We start from the raw sequence: 13,558 nt of genomic DNA, 5'->3' as shown, positions 1-13,558 counted from the left end.
CGTTAATAAGTTTTCTATCAGAGCCTCTTTGGTTGCCAGAGTCCAGAACGTTAGTAAATCCACAGGAGCAAAGCCTGACCAGATTAAAAGCACACCATAAGACAAAATCAAACACCAAAAAACCTGAGATATACAGAGAATAGGCACAAGAGAGAAAGGTACAAGTAAAAGAAAATAACCCCTCACCAGTTTTCTTGTGAGGTTCAGAAGGGGTTGTTTCATAATGACGAGGCAAGAACACCCTAGTTCCACCGCATCCCCTTTTCACAGAAGATCCACCCGTACCTACACCAACCCGAGACCTGGATCCGCCAAACTGCACCCGATTGTTTTGTTGCTGAACTTGACAAGGGGACCATGCAGATTGGGGAAAACATGTAGGACGAGTGTACTTCACATTCACACTCTCATGGCCAAACTCACGCGCTCTATTCTGAACGTGAACCTGTTGTTGCTGAACAACCCAGTTATGCTTGGTTGGCCTTTCCCAAACCGAACCACACTCCTGCTTCGGTCTCACAACCTACGGAACCAACATTATTAGAAACCCGGCATAAGACCGGTAATAGGAGTAAAACAGAGTGTATATCAATGTGATAAAGCAAATAAGGAACCATGGTTGTTGTTTATCTTCAACCTTGCGACTTGTCCGGCGACAGCGTATATAGCTTCCCAGGGGTCATTGTTTTCGTCAAATGGAGTCGTCGAGGGCGAAGGAACGCGCGAGTACCCGTTCGGGCTTCTGTCGCCGGAACCGGCGCTTCAACCCGACCAACTCCCGAATTCGGTAAGTGTGGACTGCGGGGACCCGATTAAACCCTGAGTCTTCCTCAGAATCTTCGAGAATGTTCCGTTGTCGGGTTGAATAGGTAGCGCAAATAGGTGTTTACGAGTTTCGCTAAGCAAGGACTTACTGAGTCGGCGAGTGAGGGCGGCGAAGAAGTCCTCTTTGTCGTCGCTGCTTTCGGTCTCTGTGGAGCTGGCCAGAGATTTGAGCGGCGAAGAAGAGAGCCCAAGGTCGTAGTGGAACTCGGAAGGAAAGGCGAAAGGGGCGTGGAAGTGGACGTTGTTGATGTGATGGTCGTGGGCGACAAGGAAGTGCGAGGGAATCCAAAGGGCAGCATCAACCATGGTGGTAGTTGGGATTGGTAAGGAAGTGATTGTGAGAAATGATTATAATTCAGAGAGAGGGAGAGAGAGAAAGAGAGAGAAGACAATGGTGATAGTTGTAGGGAGTTAGAACATAGAATGTTGAAGACAATATGCTTTTATTAAGGTTTCGGGATCCTTTTGAGGTAGTGATAATTTTGACAAAAAGGTCTGCTGCATTGTAGAGAGACAGAGGAGAGAGAGAATAAAAAATTAACACTGTTAGTGAGTTTTAACGGAAGAGACTTGATTAAGGCAAATTTTACCATATGAGGATGCAATTGACACTTTTTTAAAAGGAGGGACTTAATTGACACAACTTACCAAAACTGGAGACAAAATAAGCTATTAAACCATAATTTTAAATAAAAAACATAAAAAAAATTCATATTAAAACTTAAGTCAACATTATGAGGTAGATTTGATAATCCAAATTTAATTAAATTATTTGAGAATTTTTAACTTATAATATTTTCGAAAGAGTGTTAGTAACATGTTATTTTTTAGCATCTTTTAACTTAAAAATTATAAAATTAGAAGAGACATTTATTAAATAAAGAGCAAAATTTTTATAACATTATTTGAAAATAAAACTATATTTAAAAAAATTATATTACATTTTATTTCATAATTATAATTATATATATAAAATAACTTTTTAGTAGATTTCAATCAAATTCTATGTAATAACTCAATTTAATGAAAAGAAAAAAAGTCTATGGTTTAAAAGAAGAAGAAAAGCGTGATCTGGACCTACTTTGTCTTTTAGCTTCACTAGTAATTGGTGTCACCTAAATATGCATTGCGTGATAACATAATATTCCTACACTTTCTACATTGCTGCCATCATTTCCTGTCCTGGTTTTAGGTGGAGAAATTATTTTTTTAAACTAAAATTAATTTACAAACAAATTAAAAATTAAATTTTAAAAAATTCACATGATAAAATGTTTATAGATATATTAACTTTTAAAAAATTCACAGAGAAGATAATTTTATCTTTCTTTCTTCTAAAAGTTTTTGTATGAAAAATGGATAGAAAAGAAAGCACACCTTGCATCCTAATAATTGTCCTTCATTTCAATCATAACAAAAGATATATACAACTTCTTTTTCATTATGTCATATCTTTGATTTACGTTTTCTAGTTTTTTCAACTTTTCCAAAGTAACTTTGGTATACTTTATGGTACATAGTTCTTTTCTAATAAATAAACATCTTTGTTTTATTGATTTCATAAATATGGTTTATAGAGTTTGCAAATATTCATTGTACCATTATTGAAGATATGCAAGATTAAACTGGTAAATTAATTTGTTATAGAAAATTTTCATCCTTATAATATATATAAATGAGTTAAATAAAAAACTTTTACAGAAAACTATGTTTCATACTTTCAAATGGTAAATACATGATATATTATAATCTATTGTGAAGTTTCAATTTGTTAGACAAAAAAACATTTATCTCAAATTTTGTTTGTTATATGAAAGATACAGAATTGAAATTTCATTTATTACATGGAAAACAGTTTATATCTTGTTTATTGAAAATCATATTTTACATCATTTTTATACAATTTAGAAATTAGAAATGAAATATTTTATCATAGAAATAAAACATAATTTTTTTAATAATTTTTAAAAAACATATTTAAATATGTATAAACTCACAAAATATCAAACTTTTATAAATTCATCTTAAACACTTATAAATTTTGGTGCTTGTAAGAATTTAAATTCAAAATTTTCTGATTCTCTATTTTAATCTAAAGCTGAACTAAACTAAACCATGAAAACTGAGTTATTTTTATTAAAAATTAAGTTAAATTATTTTTTAAAGACTGAACTACCACGAAACTAGTTTAGTGAAACACTAATTAAACTGTTACGGACAAAAAATCAATTACATAATTGTTTACCGGTTTTAGTGGTGATGTTAGCTTGTTAATTGTTTCAATACTAAGAATATTTTTTCAACGTGTATTTTAACTATATGGTAAAAAATACATCTTTTATGCTTCTATTATAAAAAAAATGCTTAATTAATGGCTTATTTTCTTTATTAAGATTTCGATACTTATATTAGTTTATTATATATTCAATTTGTTATACATGTTGAAAAATATACATTGTCAATAAATGATTCATATATGATTTTAAGTTTAAATTGTAGTTGCATATGGAGTAATGGTATGATTAATTACTTAATTTTTTGTTTTTTCTAATGGAAGAAATACTCATTTAAGCTATTAATAATCTTATGGTAAAAAAAATTGTAAAAATCACTAAAACTAAACTACGGAAACATTGGTTTCATTTTTTATTAAATTAAAATTGAATTACATATAACTTTTATATTTGGTTTATTATAGCACTCACCAATATATACATGGCATGGTCCACATGTCCACCAATTCTAAATTAGAACCACTCCTTTCATGATAAAATTATTTTGCTTTTCCTGAATTTTAAATTTATAAAGCTGAAGGGATAACCTTTGAACTTTTTTAGGAGAAAACATATAAAAAATATATAATAAAATAAAATATAAAAAATACTTTCTTTTTAAAGTTAAACCATTTATTCTTTTCAATCAAACAAATTATTGAAACCTTAAAAACTGTATTTTCTCCCTATTTAAAACAACACAAACCAATAACTTCTTTAAAAGACCATTTCCTTCTCTCTTCAAAAATGTGAAATGCCAAACTTTCAAATTCATATATTCAAATTCATGAACTACCGACTCTTCTATTAAACAAAGAAAACCTAAGGTAATTTATGTAGATTTTGATAATTGTTAAAAACATGATATTAGAACTTTTTATAAGACATGTTTAATATTTTAAGAATTTTATAACATGAAAAACATTTTCTTTTAGTTAAATCAGACGATTTTAGAAAACAAAATCATTAAATGTAATAAAAGCAGTTAAAGTTTAACAGTATTTGATAAAAAAATGCGTTTCTCTATTAGAGAAGAGAGGAATAAAAAGAAATGTTAAGAAACTAAAGAAAAAACATAAATGCCGTTGAAAATCTCAGTGAAAAATGAATGCAGCAATGGTTAATGAACAGGAGAGGATAAATATTGAAATTAATGTCTTAAAAGAAGATATTAAAAAATTCATTTCCAAAATTTATTTTATTGTAAATTTCTTATATTTTGCCAGGAAACACAAACCTATTTTCAAATATATATATATATATATATATATATATATATATATATATATTTAAGCTTTTAATGTTTTAAAATAAATATTTAGGGAGAATTAGTTTTTTATTCCTAGATAGGTGCGGGTTTAATTTCAATAAGAGCAGTTTTGATGTACTGACTTTTTGGCTTTTATAAGCCTCGTTTTCCTATTCAATAAATCATAGACTTAGATGAAATTTTATACTGCTTACCTGGTTTATAACACTTATCTTAACACGTGTCATCAACATGGTGCCAATCAATTCAGTGTTGGGAGGTCTCAATTTTCTGTTCCCATCGTCAACAATAAGGTGACCCCATTATCCAGGTTCTTCAATTTTCAACTTGCAAATGAAAAGTTCCAAACTTTACCCTCGAATTACACTTAAACGATAACCCAGTTTTCTTTCACTGTAAGCACCCCTTATCACTCTTCAATTTTCCCTTCTCTACAAAAGGGGCGTGTCACTTTCTTTCTTCTCAATTGGGGTGTGACAGTTTCTTGACTTTTCTTTCTTTTCTGTCATCTATGTTTTTGCCTTCTGTTCTTGAGTTACATGTTGGTTGGTGTTCCAATTCAGTCTCAGATTTAAGGGCTCGTACCTCCAGAACCAGGTTCTCATGGCTGCCAAGAAGGCGTGTGAGTCATTCTCAAAGTCTTTGATTGAGGATGTGCATAGATGGGGTTGCTTGAAGCAGACAGGAGTAAGTCTGAGGTACATGATGGAGTTTGGGTCCAAACCCATTTCCAAGAATTTGCTGATTTCTGCTCAGTTTCTTCAAAAAGAGCTAGCCATTAGAATTGCCAGACGAGCTATTGAGCTTGAGAATCTTCCCTATGGTTTGTCTCAAAAGCCTGCTGTTTTGAAGGTAAACTTTTTACTCTACGGTGCAGAATTGTGGCTTCTTGATAATTCTGTGCTGTACTTTTTTCTCATCTATGGTGTTCTTGATTCTGTTTTCTTTGGTTTTGGGTGATAATTATCATTATTTGGTCTTATCTGGGTATAGTGAAGAGAGTTTAGTTCTTTTTTTTTTCTTTTTTTTTTTGTGTTATTGTTATTCTAGTGTTTTTTTTTTTCTTTGCTTCAGTAATATTATTGAGCATTAATTGATATTTAAGAGATTGACTAACTTTTGAAAGCTAGTTTATTTAAATATAATATAATTTGTGATCAGCATTATCATGATGAAGAAGATTCTTGTCTAACGGAGAGGTCCAGAGTGTCATGTTTGTGGACAATCTTTCCGTGTCAAAACCATCTTTGGAGTTGGTATGGAATAAAAGCATGTGAAGTTTTGTATTATTTCCACGGTTCATTTCTTTATTCAGTTTTATATTTGTTTAATGAAAATCTGTAAACAAAAGACTGAACTTATTTGGTGGAGGCCAGGAGTAGTTTATACCTCTGGAACACTGCTACAAAGGGCTCACAATGTGAACACTGCTCTACCGAGATTATATTTAAATGAATGAGAATGGAACTTCTAACAAATTTTTCAAAGGTTCAAATATCCCAACTAAATGAAAAATGTCAGGCTTTAGGCTGATTGGTTCCGATTTATGCTTTCAAATCTGATTTGAACATTTATCTCCCAATTAGCTGCAAAGGGTCTATGGTTTAGTCAAGACAATATTGTTTTATTTATGCAATAAGGGTAATAGTTCTGATTCATCAATCAAAATGGAAAACATTGTCTGATATTAAATTCAACTATTCTTGACAGTGGCTGTTATTAATATTACTCCTTGGGGTTGTGCTTCTGGTTTAGAACATGATAGTGTTAGTTTATGATGTGTGATTTGTGGAAGTTTTAGCAACATTATAGAAAGTTAACGTTTTGTAAATGTTTTTATTGATCTTTTGTGCTAAATTTTTACAATTTTAGGTTAGGGATTGGTATCTGGATTCTTTCCGTGATCTCAGAGCCTTCCCTGATATCAAGAATATGAACGATGAAAGAGAGTTCACTGAAATGATCAAGGCCATCAAAGTGAGACACAACAATGTGGTTCCCACAATGGCCTTGGGTGTTCAGCAATTGAAGAAAGGAATGGATCCAAAGATTGTTTACGAAGATCTTGTCGAGATTCACCAGTTCCTTGATCGCTTTTACATGTCAAGAATTGGGATCCGAATGCTTATTGGTTAGTTCAGATAACATTGACTACCTTACAAGACTATGCAGTTTTTTGGCTACTATTTTTCCATTTAAATCTTTATAGCGGAGGCTTAAATCCTATGCTTAGTGTATACATTTTCACTTTTTGTGTGATTTAGGGCAGCATGTTGAGTTGCACAATCCCAATCCTCCACCCTTTGTTGTTGGTTATATACACACAAAAATGTCTCCTGTGGAGGTGGCCACGAACGCCAGTGAGGATGCTCGTGCTATATGTTGTCGTGAATATGGAAGTGCCCCTGACGTCCGAATTTATGGAGATCCTGATTTTACTTTTCCGTGAGTTATATAATCCTTTATTTCAGGAATTTATTTGCTTTTGCTTTCCTGACATTCATTTCCTAAACTTTTATACACTTATCTCCCTTTCCCTGCTCCTTTTGTTTTCTTTTCAAGAGCCCAGAAGCTAGAAATGATTAACTCATAAGGATTTGTGATCATAGTTAAGAAACTGTTTCTATTATCTTTCTATATATAATTCTTGTATGTTTCCACTATAGGTATGTTCCAGCTCACTTGCATCTTATGGTATTTGAGTTGGTTAAGAACTCACTGCGTGCTGTCCAAGAACGTTTTATGGATTCTGATAAAGTTGCACCTCCCATTAGAATCATAGTTGCTGATGGGATAGAGGATGTTACCATAAAGGTGCTCGGTTAAATTCACTGTGCAGTTTATAGTTTTTGAGTGATCTTTTGTTCTGGAATATTTTTGTTTCTTTTGGTAGGATTGCTACTAGTTATGGTGGAGATGCTTTTCTAAAGCAGTTAGTCTTTGTGGCATTTCAGGTCTCAGATGAGGGAGGTGGAATTCCAAGAAGTGGTTTGCCTAAAATTTTTACATATCTATATAGTACAGCCAAAAATCCATTGGATGAGCATTCAGATCTTGGAATAGGTGAGAATGTGACAATGGCTGGATATGGATATGGACTTCCCATTAGTCGCCTATATGCTCGGTATTTTGGAGGTGATCTTCAAATGATCTCTATGGAAGGATATGGTGAGTTGGCTATCACTTGTTTTCCTTTCTTTTGCATTGGTTTTCTGCAAAATATTCTTCCACCATTTATCTAATTCTACTACTTTCTCACTTGAAGACTTACCAACATTTTTGTATATTTTCTGCTTACTTTTTATGTCCCTGATATCCATTTGGACTGCTATAATGATAATCTTAAAAGTATCTTATATTTCTTAAATAGATATATTATATTACATTTTCTAGTGCTGGTTTGTTGTTATATCTTTCTCTAAACTGCTCCTCTGTACTATTTAATTGTCCTTATTTCAGAATCAACAATCATATTTTCTGATGCTGTCATGGGTTGTTTATTCACAGGGACTGATGCATATCTCCATTTGTCTCGTTTGGGAGATTCACAAGAACCTTTGCCTTGAAAGCTCTTTTCAGTCGGAGTTACCTTCAGTAACTCAATAATCTTGTGCTAGGGAAAAACACCATTGTTCGTGTCAAAAGGGGCTATTTGCAGTCAAATTTTTAAATGTTTTAATAATTTGACAAAATTTCTTGTACATATGTCATACATAAGATTGTGCATGGTGAATGCCCCTTCTTTACCTTAGGATCCAGCTTTGAAGAATTATCCTTTCTTTTCTAAAATGAAAATTGAATATGCCCTTTATCTTAAAGAATCAATGCATGTGGATGAAGATTAAAGGTGAAGAAAAATGGGCCATTTTTGTGGGGTCCAATAGCAATCCAAATAAATTGCATATTATTTCCTTCAATGCAGGACCTGATGGGTCACTATCAGGAAAACAGGGTCACCCCAACATGATAAGTGGAATTATTTATTGCTACTATGATTGCATTTGGTAACATGGGACTGTAAAAATGCATTTTGCAAAGCAAAAGCATCTAAGTAATAAAAAAAAGGTCAGAATGTTACTGCAATAATGAGTAAAACTCTACTCCAATATTTACGACTGCACTTTAGTTCTTTTTTTTAAAATTCTTAATTTTAATGAAAGGTTCACTTTATCTTTTGGGTACCACATGATGGTGAGAAATGAAATAGAAAATAGGTTAAAATGTAATTTTGATCTGTACTTGCAAAAAATATTTAATAATCATCTAACTTGGGACATCATACCCATGTGTGTGCAGAGCAATAATTTTTGTACGAAATGTTGCATGATCTGACATTCCTGTGTTACATTTATTATTTTCAAATGAATAAGTTAATGTATTATCTTTATTTAGGTATTGTCGATAGGAAAATCTACAACATTCTTGTTGTCCAAACTTCATTGTTTTAAAATCTTTTGAAGTTACAACTAACTTTTAAGCTCGTGTATAAGAAAATATGAACTAGAAAAATGTATTAAAAAGAATAACAACTTGCTTACACCTCTTCAATATTGCTCCAACTTTCTTACAGTATAACTAGAGAGCATATAAATAAATCATTGTGTCTTTGTGATATTGAAAGTTAAGTCTAGTGTGAATTGTCTTGTTCCAAGTCTTTCTTTGTAGCCTTCTATTGTATGTAGATCATGACAAAGAATACTCGTGGTGGTAACAACATGTAGAAGCTTGTAAAATAATATTCGTGGTATAACTTGAAGAAACTACTATAAAACAATATTCTTCTTGTATAAAGAGTAATAATAGAACAAATAGTGAAACTTTGACAAGTTTGTCAAAAACTAAATGTAATCTTTTTGGTGAGATAAATTGTTATAAATTTGTTTGCATTGTTCTTCTTCTCTATACTTGATTTAGTCCAATTAACTAACTTGAAATGTTGTTTTAATGTTTGTAAAATTAACTATTTAAGATCAAACCCAATGATAAATATATATATATATATATATATATATATATATATATATATATATATATATATATATATATATATATATATATATATATATATATATATATATATGAATTACAACTTCGCTTTGAAAACAAAGTGCAAAAAACAATATCCATGAAAAACTTAAACCCATCCACTCAAACACCATTCATAGAAGATAAAAAATAAGAAAAAATTAAGAAAAATGAAAAAGGTAGTTGAAAGAAAAGTTAGACTACCATTCTTGGTAAGCAAAGTGTGTCATATTCAACACCAATGGTGGCATAGTGTGTGTCCTCTAATTAGTAAATTCTTAATAATACAATATTGGTATAGCAAAATGCATAACCGCAAAAAGAAGCAAAAAAAATAAAACATCAGCAACAACTTAAACTTAAGGATAAAAATGTAATTTTATTTTTTTAACGGGTAGCGGATACGTGTCTGAGCTTGACCTGTTAACGAGCGAGTACTAAACTACATACAAGAAATAAGTATCCGCAATGAATTTTAACTGAAGATATTTGCAAGTGTAGGAATTTTTACAATCCCTAGTCATGATCTTTCTAAAAAGCAAATTTACTAGCTTTTTATGGATGCATCACATAAAATTGTATCACACTATTTTGTTGATGAAAAAATAAATACCATCACTTACTTGTTCACAAAAAACTAACTTTCTTTACTTGATCATTAAAGTATTTAAGATATTAGGTGAGCAATGATATGTAGATTGAACTTATCTTTCTACTTATGATTACACAACTTCCTTTATGAATAAACATGTTTAATCCATTATAATGAAAATTATTTTTTCTTGAGTCTTTTAAAAATATTTTTAAATATTTTCAAGCATGCATCTGGTTCACACTCACTATTACTAGAAGAAGTATCACTTGTGTCATTATTGTTAATGGCTAAAACGCACAACAATTGTCTTGTATCATCATAGTCTTTTCAAATGGACAAATGAAAATAATGTGATTATGACTCAAGTATTTAAAATATTTTATCTTACTAGTCTTTTCAGAGGTATAACAAGATGATGAAGAAGACAACAATGAGTATTAAAAAAAGTGTTTATTAGACGATGATTTTCATTCATTAGCAGCATTGAAGTTTCTCAACATAAATGGAGAAGACTTCATACCTTCTTGCTTTTGAAAATATGAGGAAATTTACTCATCCATTATCTATCGTATCAATGGCAACAACATGTGGGACATTACCCAATATCCTCATGTGTTGCCTCCATTAAAAAGAAACTTTCTAGGTAAACTTAAGAATAAAATAACGTTAGAGTAGTGGGAGATGAGAAATGACAAAACAAGAATAACAAAAGGTGGCTTATGGAAAAGATGTAGGATGTGTAGAAAAGTGGGTCAAAATAGAACACGTTGTCCCAAATGAACAAAGAACCTGTTGTGTAGTCAGAGGAAGGACAACAACTTATCCCATTATCTAAAGGTCAACCATAGCAAGGGATGAATTTCAAGAAAATGGTACACTTAGAGGAAGCACACCAACCTATCCCATGATATTTTTTGTTAATATTTTTCTAATGGTTGTATGAACAATTGTTATGGTCATCTAAACAAATGATATAATTTTAGTATTGTACAATGTCTCCCTTAGTGCGTGTGAACAAATGTTATGTGGTGGATAAAAGCTTTTGCTATAAAGACAATATTGGGTATTTAATGAGTCAATAAAATGTCTCTTTTAGTTGAATGTTTGCGTTTGAATATAGTATCTTATTCATCTGAATGCAGGCTAAATGCAAGTGATCTTCAAAACTATGTTGAAGAAAGGCTTGTGTGTGAGACAAAATTTTTTGTTGTTGTAGCTCTCAAAGTTTCTTATTGATTTTTTCTTTTCATTTTGGAATTTGTACAAGTTTACGAGAAATTTTATACAAAAACATGTGAAAACTGATTTTAGGACGATATGTTAGGCACATACATACTCTTATAAGCATTATTTTAGATTTGTATGTTGTTACTGTTTATGAACATGTCACAAGAGTATGATTTTGATGTTGGGAGAGTTGAATTGGGGTGATCGACCGGTTGGAGTATACCTATATATGCTTCATGATTATTAGCAATTATCATAAAATTTTAAATTAAAATTAAAATACAAGGTCTTTTTGTTTGCTTTCTATCCATATGTTTTTGTCTTGCTTTGTAATGAATGGATTAGTAGTAGGAGTAGCACTGTGGGAACTGTATATACATTCCACATAAAACAAAGCAATCAAGTGAATGATTTGCTTGGGTCATTGGGGGAGGGAGCAATAAAGCAAGGCATGATTCAAGATTGGCAAGAATTATAAAAATCAATGATGAAAATAAAAATTGTCACTAATAAAAACATGACAAATTAAGTCTAAGATGCAAATCAGGTTTTAAGTGCTGCCAAGTTGTGTGGATGCATTATCTTAACTTGAATAGGTGTTAAATGGTGCAATTTGTGTGAGATATACAACTTGATTGGATGTTATGCATAAATTACCTATTATGCAAAAAATTTGATTTCTCAAAACTTAGTTAACATGGTAATCCTAGAACTATCTAATAAGTGCAGCAAATGCAAATTACTCTAAGACCTTTCTTTCATCAATAAATTTGTATCTTAGGCTCAACTAAATTAATAGTCAACTATTAATATGTATGCTTGTCAAATTAGCCTATCTCGTAAGACTTGGTCATAGTCTACATGGGTTGAAGACAAAAAAAAGTCCACAAAACCAAAAAAATCATTTATTAAAAAAATTTATAGAATCAAATACTTCTAAAATTCCATGGGCTAGGACTAACTCATGCATCTTCTTTTAACATGCTTACTATTTCATTCATAATGATATTAAAAAAAATATTAAGTTAACATATTAATCTAACCAATGTTGTAATTTAATTATATCCATTAGTCATGCATTTCTGAATCAAATTATATATTTGTATTAATATCTAGTTTCTTATTTTTTTAATTTTATAAAATTGTGTGTATTTTTATTCAATTTTGATATATGAAAATGTTTATATCATATTAGCATGATTCTATAAAAACAATTATTTATTTAATTTTTTATGGATGATTCTTTTAAGAAAAAACTATTTCTGAAACGCGTTTATTATATTTTAGATGTCAAAATCTTCTAAAATATAATAAGTTAAAAATTTATTTATATATAATCTTTTTAAAATGATTTATCAAAATAAATTCATAAAAACTTTCAAAACATCAAAGAAGAAAACGTATTTTTACCATTGTATCAAAATATAATTAATTTCTAAACTTATAAAAAACGACTTGTTTTGAACAATTTTTTCTTTCAAAATTACTTTATTTTTAAGCTTAAATTCAACATATATTATATTTTTAATTTTTCAAAATAATAAAATTATATATTTAAAATATAATTACAATTAAAAAATTATTTTGAATAACTTTTTATAAAACTAATATTTATATTTTTATATTTAAAGAAATAAAATATCATGTTAAAATTAAACTAATTAAGCTTTGGAAGACCAGTTCCACCTTAACTCTACCCTAACCCAGTCTATGTAAAACTAGAGCTGTCAAAACAGGCTACCCGGCTCGACCCGTCCCAGCCCACCACAAGTTGGTCACTTAATAAACCAACCCAAATCGACTCATTTATTAACGAGCAGAAAAATTCGAATCTGGCCCGACCCACCACGAGTTGGTGAGTAAACGGGTTGGCTCACTGACTCACTTAATTACAATTTTTCTAAAATAAAAAAAGTTACAAACTTTCTATAATTCAAATCTAAACAAATTTCACTCCCAAATTTCACTTCCAACATGGATGTTTAATTAATTTTAAAAATAAGAAACTTAAATAATTTTTTCAAACAAAAACAAAACAATAAATATTTTTTTATAAAATTAAAATTAAATTTTAATAAAATAAAATTAGATATGTGGATTGGTAGACCAACCCGGCCCACCACATGTTCAACCCGTATGAGACAGGTTTAAATGAGCTGAGTTGAAATCTGATCCAAATAAAAAAATATACAATTTTTTCAAACCCAACTCGATTCAAATCCATGGTGGACCGGGTTGTGATCCATTTTGACAAAAACTTCAGGAGTTAAAACTTTTAGAAAACCCGTTATTAAGTAGGTAAAAAAATAGGACTTGGTTTTTGCATAGAATCAATCCATAGAC

The 13,558-nt window shown here is 30.5% G+C and overlaps 1 protein-coding gene across 2 annotated transcripts; it reads left to right on the top strand.

Moving 5' to 3' along the window:
• The first annotated feature begins 4,539 nt into the window (after positions 1-4,539).
• On the top strand, positions 4,540-8,119 carry LOC108319438 (pyruvate dehydrogenase (acetyl-transferring) kinase, mitochondrial). Of its 2 annotated transcripts, none has more exons than XM_017550574.2 (7): positions 4,540-4,661; positions 4,932-5,220; positions 6,241-6,499; positions 6,633-6,813; positions 7,035-7,182; positions 7,323-7,536; positions 7,876-8,119. In XM_017550574.2, the coding sequence occupies exons 1-7, from the start codon at positions 4,600-4,602 to the stop codon at positions 7,932-7,934; spliced, it is 1,212 nt and encodes a 403-aa protein (XP_017406063.1). In that variant the 5' UTR covers positions 4,540-4,599; the 3' UTR covers positions 7,935-8,119. The 2 variants fall into 2 exon arrangements, with proteins under 2 accessions (XP_017406063.1, XP_017406064.1); XM_017550575.2 differs by having other exon boundaries at positions 4,628-4,763.
• The last annotated feature ends 5,439 nt before the right edge of the window (positions 8,120-13,558 follow it).

This window comes from Vigna angularis, chromosome 4 (assembly GCF_016808095.1).
Source record: "Vigna angularis cultivar LongXiaoDou No.4 chromosome 4, ASM1680809v1, whole genome shotgun sequence".
Lineage (NCBI taxonomy): Eukaryota > Viridiplantae > Streptophyta > Magnoliopsida > Fabales > Fabaceae > Vigna > Vigna angularis.
This window is presented reverse-complemented; position numbering and strand designations above follow the sequence as displayed.

What these genes read in the sequence shown, in the direction of transcription:
- LOC108319438 (XM_017550574.2), top strand. Translation starts at nt 4,600, where the DNA reads ATGGTGCCAATCAATTCAGTGTTGGGAGGTCTCAATTTTCTGTTCCCA. An exon ending in GATCCTGATTTTACTTTTCC is followed by an intron (nt 6,814 to 7,034) that starts GTGAGTTATATA and finishes TTTCCACTATAG; the next exon opens with GTATGTTCCAGCTCACTTGC. An exon ending in TAGAGGATGTTACCATAAAG is followed by an intron (nt 7,183 to 7,322) that starts GTGCTCGGTTAA and finishes GTGGCATTTCAG; the next exon opens with GTCTCAGATGAGGGAGGTGG.